The sequence below is a fragment of the Gekko japonicus genome, unplaced genomic scaffold (assembly GCF_001447785.1).
Source record: "Gekko japonicus isolate JY-2015 unplaced genomic scaffold, Gekko_japonicus_V1.1 scaffold154, whole genome shotgun sequence".
Lineage (NCBI taxonomy): Eukaryota > Metazoa > Chordata > Lepidosauria > Squamata > Gekkonidae > Gekko > Gekko japonicus.
This window is the reverse complement of record NW_015172008.1, coordinates 100186-111574: the sequence shown is the minus strand read 5'-3', so window position 1 is coordinate 111574 and position 11389 is coordinate 100186. Positions and strand designations below refer to the sequence as shown.

The 11389-nt window shown below is 40.8% G+C and overlaps 1 protein-coding gene across 1 annotated transcript in view; it reads right to left on the bottom strand.

Annotated features, from left to right (window-relative positions):
- Nucleotides 1–11389, bottom strand: part of VPS50 (VPS50 EARP/GARPII complex subunit) — a 122331-nt gene that overhangs the window by 31508 nt on the left and 79434 nt on the right. Inside the window, exons 21-22 of the mRNA XM_015420198.1 lie at nt 6710–6831; nt 2841–2921 (exon numbers count right to left, since the gene is read on the bottom strand). Of these exons, the coding sequence (XP_015275684.1) occupies nt 2841–2921; nt 6710–6831 (203 nt within the window). The remainder of the gene's footprint in view (nt 1–2840; nt 2922–6709; nt 6832–11389) is intronic.

Below are 11389 nucleotides of genomic sequence, written 5' to 3'. Positions count from 1 at the left end.
CAGGGGAGGGGGGATAACAGGCGTGCGATAAAGGGGGGAATCCGGCCGCAGCGAGTGGTGATGAGCTGCCGGCGCCGGCCTTCCACTGATTCCCTCCAGCCCTGGCTAGTTGGGCGGGGGGGGGGAGTGTTCTGAGCTAGGACTTAGGCGACACGGCCAATGGAAGCTGGGGAAGCTTCTGACAGACAGCTCAAGCCTCCAACACTGTTGGTGCGCATTTTCTCTCCACTGCATGATGCTGCGTCTTACTCAATTATATATAAGGGAGAGATTTCCAACCAAGATCCAGTCCGCTGAATGAAAAGATTGTACAAGCAATGGGATACATATATCCTATAAAACTTGGTAATGAATGCATCACTGCTTCAGAAGACCAGGGACCCAGGAATAATCTCCCAAAGGCTGAATAGCCAAGTAGTATGAGAACTAAAGTCCCTCTTTGATCACTATGCAATGTAGGCCATGATTATGTACATATGGAGTGCCATCAAGTCGCAACTGACTTATGGCAGCCCCAACAAGGTGCTTTCAAGTGCAAAGCAAAGGTGGTTTGCCATTGCCTTCCTCTGCAGAGTCTTCCTTGTTGGCCTCTCATCCAAGTACCAACCCTGCTTAGCTACAAGGATCTGATGAGATTGGGCTACACCATGATGCCTTTCCTCCCAGGCCAGGATTACATACACTGTATATATTTTTGCAGTCATCCCAGTCTGGGATCAATGGATATTTATATCAAGGAACCGGGGTGGGGGGGCAGCCTGTGCACATAGGTGGTGGGGGAGCTGTGGATATCTGATCACCCATTTGCCTAAATAGCTGTAATATCTTTCCAAAGGCACAACTGCACATATGCACTAACTATGATCATTTACTTATAACCTTAATGCAGCTACGCACATCCACAGATACCTCACCCTCCATATTTAGCTCTAGAACCACTAGCTATGCGAGCTATCACAAAGGTGAGAAAAAGCCTTTTCTAAGATTGCCATAACTTTCATTTTGTAATCTAGAGGCCAACATTTCCTGAAACCATTAAACTATATTTCCACAAAGATTTGGTTACTGCAATTTTGATAGACTCATCTGGAATTTCAGGAGATGAGCTAAAAAGACGACAAGTATTCAGTGACAGCTTCGTGGATAATACAGTGTGATAGATATAGTGATACAAATCAATGAGTTTTACAGGAGCCAAATGGGAGGAGAATGCTAAGGAACAGTAGATGGAGAACAGCAGTAACCCTAAGAAACATTGGTTCCCTGGCCAGTGTACCTAATAAAGTAGTTGGGACATTATAGTTAGGGATGGGCAATTAGTTATTTAGGAGTTAGCCTGAGAGAAGTGAGGGAGAGGAATTCTTTGGGATAAGGATTATAAAGTCTCAGCCTTATGTCTGACCCTGTCCCCAAGATTTAAGAGTATGAGGCGCAGATCTTTGACAAAGCAGCCACCATATTAATTGTGTTGCTATCTACCATCAATTTATTCAGCATGTGTCTCCACTCTGGGAGCATCAGTCTAAAGGGATATGAACAGTGACTCAGAAAATGTTCCCATTACATACTTATTTGAAAGTATGGCTCACCCCAGTCCGTACCATAAACTCCGGTATGCCGACCAACAAAAATCTGGGGATATCAACATTTCTGAAAATCTCCCTATCACATCAAGATTTCACTTAAGCAAAATTTTTAATATTTTGTATTGTTTTTACTGTTTTATTAGCTATATGCCTGTTAGCCGCCCTGAGCCTCCGGGGAGGGTGGGATAAAAATGTAAATAATAAATAAATAAATAAATATAAAAGACATGCTGACAAAGTGGCTAAGTCTTCACTTTGCACCTCAAAACCAAAGCTTATTATCAGAAGCAATGAATATCACAGTTACACAGAGCTAGGCAGAGGGACCAGACAACTTAAATGTGAATTATTCAATTGCATCAGAGAAAGCTTTACTTGCTAATGAAAACATTAAGAGCTAAGATTTGTGATGTTGAAAATATAACAAGAAAATGTAGCGGTGAAAGTACTTATTACCCTTTGTTCTCATCACCAAGATGTAATTTAAGTCTCATTATTTGAATAACTCTGTTATACTGTTATGAAAATTTGGACTGCACATCACACCTTATTTAAATAGAATATCCCTTCCATCAGACAGACTAACTGGGACAGTCTACCAGAATATATATTCTGTGCGAAACAAATTCCCAGAGATTTCTAATAAAGGATATTTCTCCTATGATTACCTACTGTCTAGCTCCTGCTGTGCCAAAATGTGACTCTGTGACAAATCTCTGCCTGCATTCCTCTGCGATATTTTAGTACAGCTTATGAGATTTCCAAATTAGATCAAATAAGGTGTTTTATAAACAATACTGATCTATGATGGTTTTAAATGATCAGGCACAATATGAAATGCAGCTAGAGGGATTTTTTAATATAAGCTTCAGTACGGATTTCTATTTGGATCATAGCTGCAATAGTCTTCTCAGAATGTAATTCAGATTAATGGCAAAGAAATTGGAATCTGAGTCAAGTGAATATTGAGCACAAGAATTTTGGAACAGTATGAAGTGTACAAACAGTACATAAGGGCTTCTCTTTTGTTGTGGGTGCAAAGACATTACATCTGAATTACATAGGAACTGTGAAGAATTAACCCTCTTAATCTTAGGGCTGTCACACATGTTCTTGAGTCCCTTTTAAAATTGGGAAGTCCAGATTTCAAGACAAAAATGCATTTCTTTCCTTCACACTTAGCTTGTAGCTAATGCTAAGCAAGTTTCCCATCCTGGATCAGTTCAACCATTTAGACAAAGCCCTGTGACTTACCACATCAATGAGACTTTCCTGTATTCTGTTCAGAGTGGTACGAAGTCTGCTACTGCTGAGTCCTAGTCCTGTTGATTCAAACTGGAAATAAGAATAAATTCTAAGTATGTCCAGAACATCGCCAACAAATCAAAAGACATTTGCAATTTGCTCATATCCACTGTGATGCCGCATAAGAACTCCTCATGGCATTGTGACCAAAACTAACATGGAAATAAGGATTCTATAAATGTACCCATCACTAAAGTCACATGCAAGAGACACAAGCCACCAGCTGTACTGGAGGATTAAATACTTTTATAAAAATATTTCAATATGGTGATGATGAGACACAGGAAAACCATGGGTTTTGAGTTCTTAGTGAAAAGGGCATAAGACAGCAGATATTTTTGCCAGGTGAAAAACTAATTTAATGCCAATCTGAATGAATACTTAAATAACCAGTTTTGTTTTAAAAAGTTACAAGTGCAATATGAACGAAGCAGAAAATGTACTGGCACAGGTCACACAAGACCCAAAACAGAGCCTGCTTTTCAGTAGGTATTTATTGACATACTGTATCAATGTATTGTGCCAGCTGTAGCAATTGCTTCTTATCCAATTTTAAATTCAGTGAAAACTATAAAGGCTTAAATAGAACTGCTTGGTTAATAATACTACATCATGATAGGAGTACTGAAGCATACCTGTATTACCAGGCCCTACTTAGCTTATATTACTGAAATGGCAGCATATGGTTCACATCAGGAACATATTTTTTTTCAGTTTAAACACAGGTGTTGCTTTGATTCAGACTCAATATAACAACCTTTCCTATTTTTTAAAAATGGCATTAAAAAAACCCAATGTCCTTGTGTCCCACCTCCACATGACGGCTAAAGTAAAGAAACAGACTTGGTTACTTTAAAGTTTTTTTTATCATTTTAAACAGAATATAACTGTTAAGCACAACACCCACTATGATTTAGAGAAATTAATACTGAAGACCACTTACACGATCATGGTTTCTTGGCAGTGTAAACACAGTTGCTTTCAGTGAGAGAAGTGCCTGCACAACACCCACTAATTTCTTCCGGTTTACTTTTATCCTTAACATTCCCAAAGATTCTTTCCTCATTTCTTTTTTTGGCCCCCCGAAGAGGATTTTTATTTTTTATTTTTTGCATTCCTTCCTCATTTTTGAGCACCCAGCATTTTAACTGGCAAATGAACAAACATAAGCAACCCAGCACTTGAAGTGTGTCCGAACCAGGATTGCCTCAAATATCTGAGCTGAATTGATCTAACATATGGGTTTGATCCTATAAAATAGCAAACTGAGCAAATTAATTGAGATCTCCCCTTTCCACTGCACCCTCTCCACCACCCACCCAAAGCTGCTCCTGAGAATCAGGGTTCCTTCAGGAACAGTATGGGATGCAGTGCAGAATTTTAATCAAAAAGAAAAATTGGTAGAAATTGTTCCATCCCCTCCCCCCTCTCATAAATCATAGTCAAAGTGGCATTTCTCTAGTAAGAACGCAGAAAGATTTTTTTTTTAAATGTGACACTGAATCTTGCTTTTGCTTTGCATTCTTCCATCAAAGACTGGCTTAGATGTTGAGGGATGGCTCAATTAAACTGTAATACAGCATTGTTTGTGTCCCTATTCATGTTTAAAGACAGCGGGATCCAGCACAAAATTTCTGCTTGCACTAGAGATCTTGCACAAACAGAAATGCAAGAAAAAGACAACAGTAACTTCTTGCACAAAATCAGCCTCTAACAGTGAAAACCTAGTAGGTATTTTTAGTTAAAAGCAACTGGGGGCAGGCCCAAACCAGATTACAAGTAGGGAAGGAGAGATTATAGAGTACCTGTACATTTTCCCTTGTTGCAGTTAGCAGGATGGCAAAGGGTTAATCCCTCAATCTCCTCATCCCACCCAGGCTCTGCATCTCCAATTCAGTTCAACCCCACCCACCCCTGGCGTTTTATAATGTGTGGATTTAACCCTGGATCTTCCACTCTCTCATCTAAATCAGGCTTAAATTTGGACTTCTTGATTAAAAGACATTAATGGCATTTTAAAATATGCCAGAGGATCTCTCCTTCACATGTACCAGTACATGACACTGAGAGAACACTACTCCTCAACAGACTACCACAAGTATCAACAGAGATAAAACTGATAAATATTTATCCAGATATTTCCTGGAAGTGAAGACACTTAGTTCACTGCCTATGGATGTAAGTGGTGCAAAAACAGTAGCAAATTTGGAGCAATCAGAAGAAACCTCATGGTCCAAAATCCCACATAAGGGCAGTAGTGCTGTTCAGTTTCATAGGGGTCTACATAAATTCAGGTTTTGACCCACCAAGCCTAACGCAGTGCAGGAAGTGTACCATAACTGCACCCAGAGTTTCTGTGACCCAAGTGTGAACCAAGGCAAAAACAGGAAACTCAACGAGACCCTCTTGGGCCACTGTATACGGCTAGTGGGGTGCATTCTGATGAAGGTCTCTGGTCTAAAGCACATACCAAAGAAGTATATCAGGCATTACACAAAGTTGTTTTAAAATTTCAGAGCTGCTAGGATATGACATCATCTTTATAAGAAATCTGAACTAAATTCCCAGGCTTCTTGTAATTTGATTGTTTCCTATGAATACAGAGTCAACAATAAGGCACAATAAGTATTTGCATTATTCAACCACTATGCCTTTATCTGCTTAGCATTCTGTTCTTTTGCTAGATGTGGAAAATGCAGAACTGGGTATGAGTTTTAACATATAAACAGGAAGTGCAAAAAAAGTGAAATAAAGACTAGCCAAATAGCCAGTGAAAATCAAATCTAATCTAATAGAAGCATTTCCTTGTCCACCGCTATAAACAGCCAAATCTCAATATATCACTCCCTCTAAAAAGAACATGCTGTGCATGTTTGCATCTGTCAAGCAGATAAAGTACTCATTTCAAATATTATTATTTTAAGGTTCATCAGGCAGTTGATTTGTACTGCATTGTTTTGCAATTGCTATCTCATGGGAAATATCCTTCACTTGTTTATACTGATGTCCTCAAGACATCTTTAGAAGATTTAAAATTATTTTTGCCAAGTGTGAAATACATTAAAGCCATCTGAAACCACACTTTTTGGTATGTGAAGGTAGCCTACTCAAAGGTTCACTGAGAGGTGCTAAGAGAGACACAAGCACTTTCTATCATCTCAGTCTGTGCATCTTAAAATAGCCAAGAGGCCTGCTGATGACCCATCTCATTTGCACTCTTAAAAGTGGGTTAACCAAAACAATGCCAATCCCTCTGCAACTTGTGCCACAATTCTAGAACCAATGTCAAAATAGGCTTACTTCTAAATTACCTGAAACTTCTCAATCGGAGTTTCTGTCAGACTATAAGGCAAACCCACAGGCCTCTATGGTCAAAACTGTTCCTTTTTTGTCTGTGCTTCAACACAGCTGTCCAAGGAAAAGAAATTTAAGTAGCTCTCCTGGTCTATGAAGTCTCACTATGACACCCTGCTGGAGCTCCTGAATTAAAGTAATATCATGTTTGAAAAACTGAATGAAATAAAATTAATTCTTCTAAGCATGACTTCCCCTTCTTCTGTGCCTATTTTTCATAAACCGGAAACTGGTTCTTCCTTAGTCCTCATATCTGCTGCCTTACAACATTTCACTTTGTATCCCACATTGAAAACCTGCTGACCTTGTAACCACTGGACTTCAACAGCAATTCACTGTTCCAGCTGTTACTGCTTCTCTATTCCATCAGGCATTGTTTTGGCCCTTCCAGAAAAAGAATAGCCACGACTTGCTTGCACCCGTGCACACCACACACTAATTAAAGGGTAATAAAATTTACTTACTGTGTCATTTCGGCCAAAAAATGTATATATTGCATACAAGTAGTAGTCAAAAAGCTGGGACATAAAGTGGATCACGTCAAAGGCAATTGGCTTTAAGATGTTCATCATCTGCATGTATTTGCCTTGAAGACAAAAGACAACCCACAAAAGTTAAGATTAGAAACATAGAGCAGGAAGGGACCTCAAGGGTCATCTAGTCCAATGCCCTGGCACAATGCAGAAAATTCACTGCTACGACTCCCCACTCCCCCAGTAACCAGATTCCCAACCCAGATCTTCCCATAAACATTAGTGTCCTTGGTAAGTTTAAATGCTGACTTCCGTAGCTACTCATTGTTTCACCCTTGAAGATTACAACCTCCACAGGAATCTGGATAAGCAAATATGCATTGAAGGAAAACCAGCAATAGGTTGAACATCAATGTGCGCACAACATTCACAGAAATCATCCTTGTCAACATGACTGGCCACCCATTCTTGGGGTACAAGTCAGGTTTTGATCTCACTGTAACATTGTCCTGAACAACATATTTTTTCTTTCTAAAGGAACATGCAAATTACAGGAGCAAATGAAGGGGGGAGATTAAAGGACCTGCGCTGATGACCACAGTGATTAGGATGTAAGCCTGTTGCTAACTGCATAGCTCCATTCTGGATTCTATTTCTTTGTCAGACTATAGGTGGACTGACAGATAACCTTCTTGAAATCAAGAGCCTGAAAATTATGGCTTAAGCATACTGAACATATAGCAACATTTCCAAAAATATCACACTAATCTCTTTAGTCTCATGCTCTATCCTAGTTCTTATTAAAGATAGGCAACCCTTCTCCCAGCTCACCTCTGAATTGCACTGTGAAAAACTGAGCTATTGACTGATAAAACAGTCAATAGCTTAGAATGTCCCAAGCTCTATTCTAGTTGCTCATACAGCTTGTGAGTATACTCCTCCTCTCCCTCCTCTCCTGTGTCTTCTTCCCCTCAGTATATTCAAGGGAACATACAGTGCTATCTGAGTTACACCCTGCTCAGTCTATTTAGACTTCAGCAGACTTAGGAAGGGTGAAACTCTGCTTAGGATGGCATTGCTAGTTCCCAGAGGACATGAAGTAAGGATGTCATGCATCCTGGGAACTATATTTTCAGGACGCAACAGGGCAGAGGGCAGCAAGGAGACTCTTCCCTCTTCTCCTTGCTGGCTTTTTCATCTACTGCTTCCACCTCCATGCCAGCTAGCTCATCCACGGCTAATTCCTGCTTCTAAAGAAGAGGAGGAGGTGGGAGGGGGCGTAACCTCCAGCCCAAACACAGCAGCTGAATAAAAGAGATTTATGGGTCAAGTGGATCTCCTCCTCGAAATACATCAGAGAATAATGAAGTGACAAAAGCTCTTCCCCAAGTACAACAATGGTGAGGTGTAGCTGTGCCTCTGGTCATAGTACCATATTGTATGCACCAGCACATTAAAGTGAAATAAAACCACTCTTGGAAGACTTTGAATATACAAATAACTACATTGGAATGAAATGTATGGGACCAATCTGTAAAATAATTGTTTCCATGGTTCCAAGTCACTGAAACACAGACAGGTAAGGAAGACACGTATGGAGAGCAAGGGCAAGACAAAGGCCATTAAGTACCCTACTAGTCCTGCTACTTTAATAATAATAATAATAATAATAATAATTTCCATTTATTAATCGCTTTCCCCAGTGGGCTCACCAAGGTCATCACATTGCAAGTTTCTTTCTGTGCATGTCTAAGGGTTTCTTCTTTTCTGCTGTCTCTGGGTCAGCTTACACAATACATCTCTGAAAATCTGAGTAGTCCCAACAATCCCTGGGCACACATGCACTTGAACAAATACCATGCGACCCAAGAGATCATGGACATATGTACCAGCAAAGCAAGTGGTTATGGGAAAAGGGATTGCTGCTGCAATCATGAACCACACTGTGGTCATATGTTAGAGGCCTATGCATGGCCAGGACCTCTTCAGATTACTACAAAATATTTTATTTAACTATTTTACCCTGCTTTGCTCCCATAATGGAGATTCAAACTGACACCTGAATCAGACTAGTCCATCAAGTTCAGTACTGTCTATTCAGATGGACAGCAGCTCTCCAGGGTTTTGAACAGATATCTTTCACATCACCTGCTACCTGATCCTTTTAACTGGAGATGCCAGAGGTTGAAATTGGGATCTTCTGCAAGCCAAGGTGATGCTCTACCAACTGAGCCATGGCCCCGCCTCAAAATGGCTTACCAAATACAAAAATACAATTTTAACAATACACACACAAAGCAATACAATTCGACATCCCAGTCTGGCACTGGTTTTACTAGCCTGGCTCACACAGGAACCACAGGCTACATGTCATGAGCTAAGAGCCTTTCCGCTCTTGCTCATCTCAAAGGCTCATGCCTCTTGCCGCACCCAGGACTTAAAGTACCTGTAAAGGGAGAAAAGGATGATCATCCCAGGTCTTATGCAAATAGATCAGTTGCTCCCAAACCCCTTTGAAGGTGTGTGTGTTTTTAATGCTAATGCTACCCCACAGTTCTCATTTCTGTTTTCAATGGCTTGTTCCATTGTATGGCTAAGACTAAGTAAGATTCATAAGGTAACCGTCCTAAGGGTTCTGAAAAGAAGTTTCCTTCTTCAGGCAGTCGATGTGCAATGGAATCTCATTTCTAAAATCCTGTTCTATGTTGGAAGCGTTAAGAAACGATGTGATGGATTTACTATCTTTTTACTGAAGAACGTTATTAAGAGTGTTCTTTGCTTCACTTTGGGTTCTCGTCTTTTTTTTTTTTTTTTAAAGAAACACTGCTTATGTTTTTGGTGAACTGTTTGATTTCTTTTTAGATACCTGTTTAGTGCAAACTAGTTGCTTAATAGTTTTACAGAGGACAGTTGGAAAAAAATTGGCATTATTTGTGGAAGGAATGAAGAAGAAATGTTCTTGGAACGTGAATGGTGTCAAGATGCAGAATGATGTAGTGATAAAGAAATGTTCTTGGCCTCTACAGAGACAAGATTTTACAGGGACAAGATTTAAGGGGAAGAGTGTCTTGCGTTGCCCATAGTCTCTTGCTGTTGTTTAGTCGCACAGTCGAGTCCGACTCTTCGCGACCCCATGGACCAGATCCCGCCAGGCCCTCCTGTCTTCCGCCGTCCTCTGAAGTTTGCTCAATTTCATGTTCGTTGCATCAATGACACTGTCTAACCATCTCATCCTTTGCCGTCCCCGTCTTCTTTGACCTTCAATCTTTCCCAGCATCAGGGTCTTCTCCAGTGAGTGCTCCCTTCTCATTTGGTGGCCAAAGTATTTGAGCTTCAGTTTCATTATCTGGCCTTCTCCAGCCAGAGTCTTCTCCAGCACCATATTTTCTATACCCCATGTAAATTAAGGATTTGTTTTGATGCAGAGGAACAATGCAAAGCATTTGGTGGTACAGAATATGTTACTAAAATCTAATTTCAGGTAATACACATGAGACTCTTCAGTTTCTTTAATCCTTTTTGAAAGGTTTTAACATCCCTTTAACAGGCAGACATGTACACCTTAGAGATAAATTAAGAAATCCTTCTGTGTTTTCTAAAAACCAGGTAAACTACATCGTATGTCCCAGTTTACATATGTGTCAGCTAGAAAGGCAAATGTTTCTAAAACGCAATAAACATGCTTCTTAATGGGGTGTGGTGGCCAAAGTCTGTGAAGAGCAAACACAATCTTTCAAATGTCTGTGGTCATAAATATTTCAGGATAACTTTCATGTGGTATGTGGAATTGTGAGAGATTTTGTACTGCTTTTTTCCTCACTTCCAAGGTAAAGCACATTGGGGAAGTCTCACATCCCCAGAAAGGCGATTGCTAGAGAGATAAACAAATCCCCCCTGCAAATACAGAAGCAAGGATGCATAGCGCACGTGTCCTGTTTCAGCACTTCCCTATAATGAGCCATCAGGGATGTAATGGTTGGATTCTCCCAAATCATTTCTGGAGGTATAACAGGCTTTTTGCAAGCAAAAGCCAGCTCGAAAGCCAGTCGAATCCGACTCTAGAGTTGCGGTGCTCATCTCCGTTTCCAAGCCGAAGAGCCAGCGCTGTCCGAAGACATTTCCATGGTCATGTGGCCGTCATGACTAAACACCAAGGTGCACGGACTGCTGTTACCTTCCCACTGAAGTGGTACCTATTTATCTACTTGCAATTTCTTGCTTTCGAACTGCTAGGTTGGCAGGAGCTGGAACTAGAGACGGGAGCTCACTCTGTCATGCGGCACTAGGGTCTCGAACTGTATAAATTGTAATTTATTTCCCTGGAGCCTGACAATGAGTTCAAGAAAGTCAGAGGGAAATGGTGAGAACCGCTCCCTTTTCTTTCTTTCCTCCTTCTTAACTTCCTGTGCTTGTGGTAACTGGCCAGGCATGTGGCCTATGAGTCAGCTTCTCCCCCATCCACTTCCCCAGGTGCCTTGGTGCATGAGGAAACGTAGTCACTAGGATGCCCGATCTTAAAGTGTCAAGCACCCTGAGGGCTACATTTCCCAGGATCTCTGATGGAAGAGCACCTGAGGCACCAGGGAGCTGGGGGAAGATTCTTTGCAGATGTACCTATTGGTCAAAGCTGGCTGCATAGCAGCACTAGCAGTAACTGCTACCCCCAATACA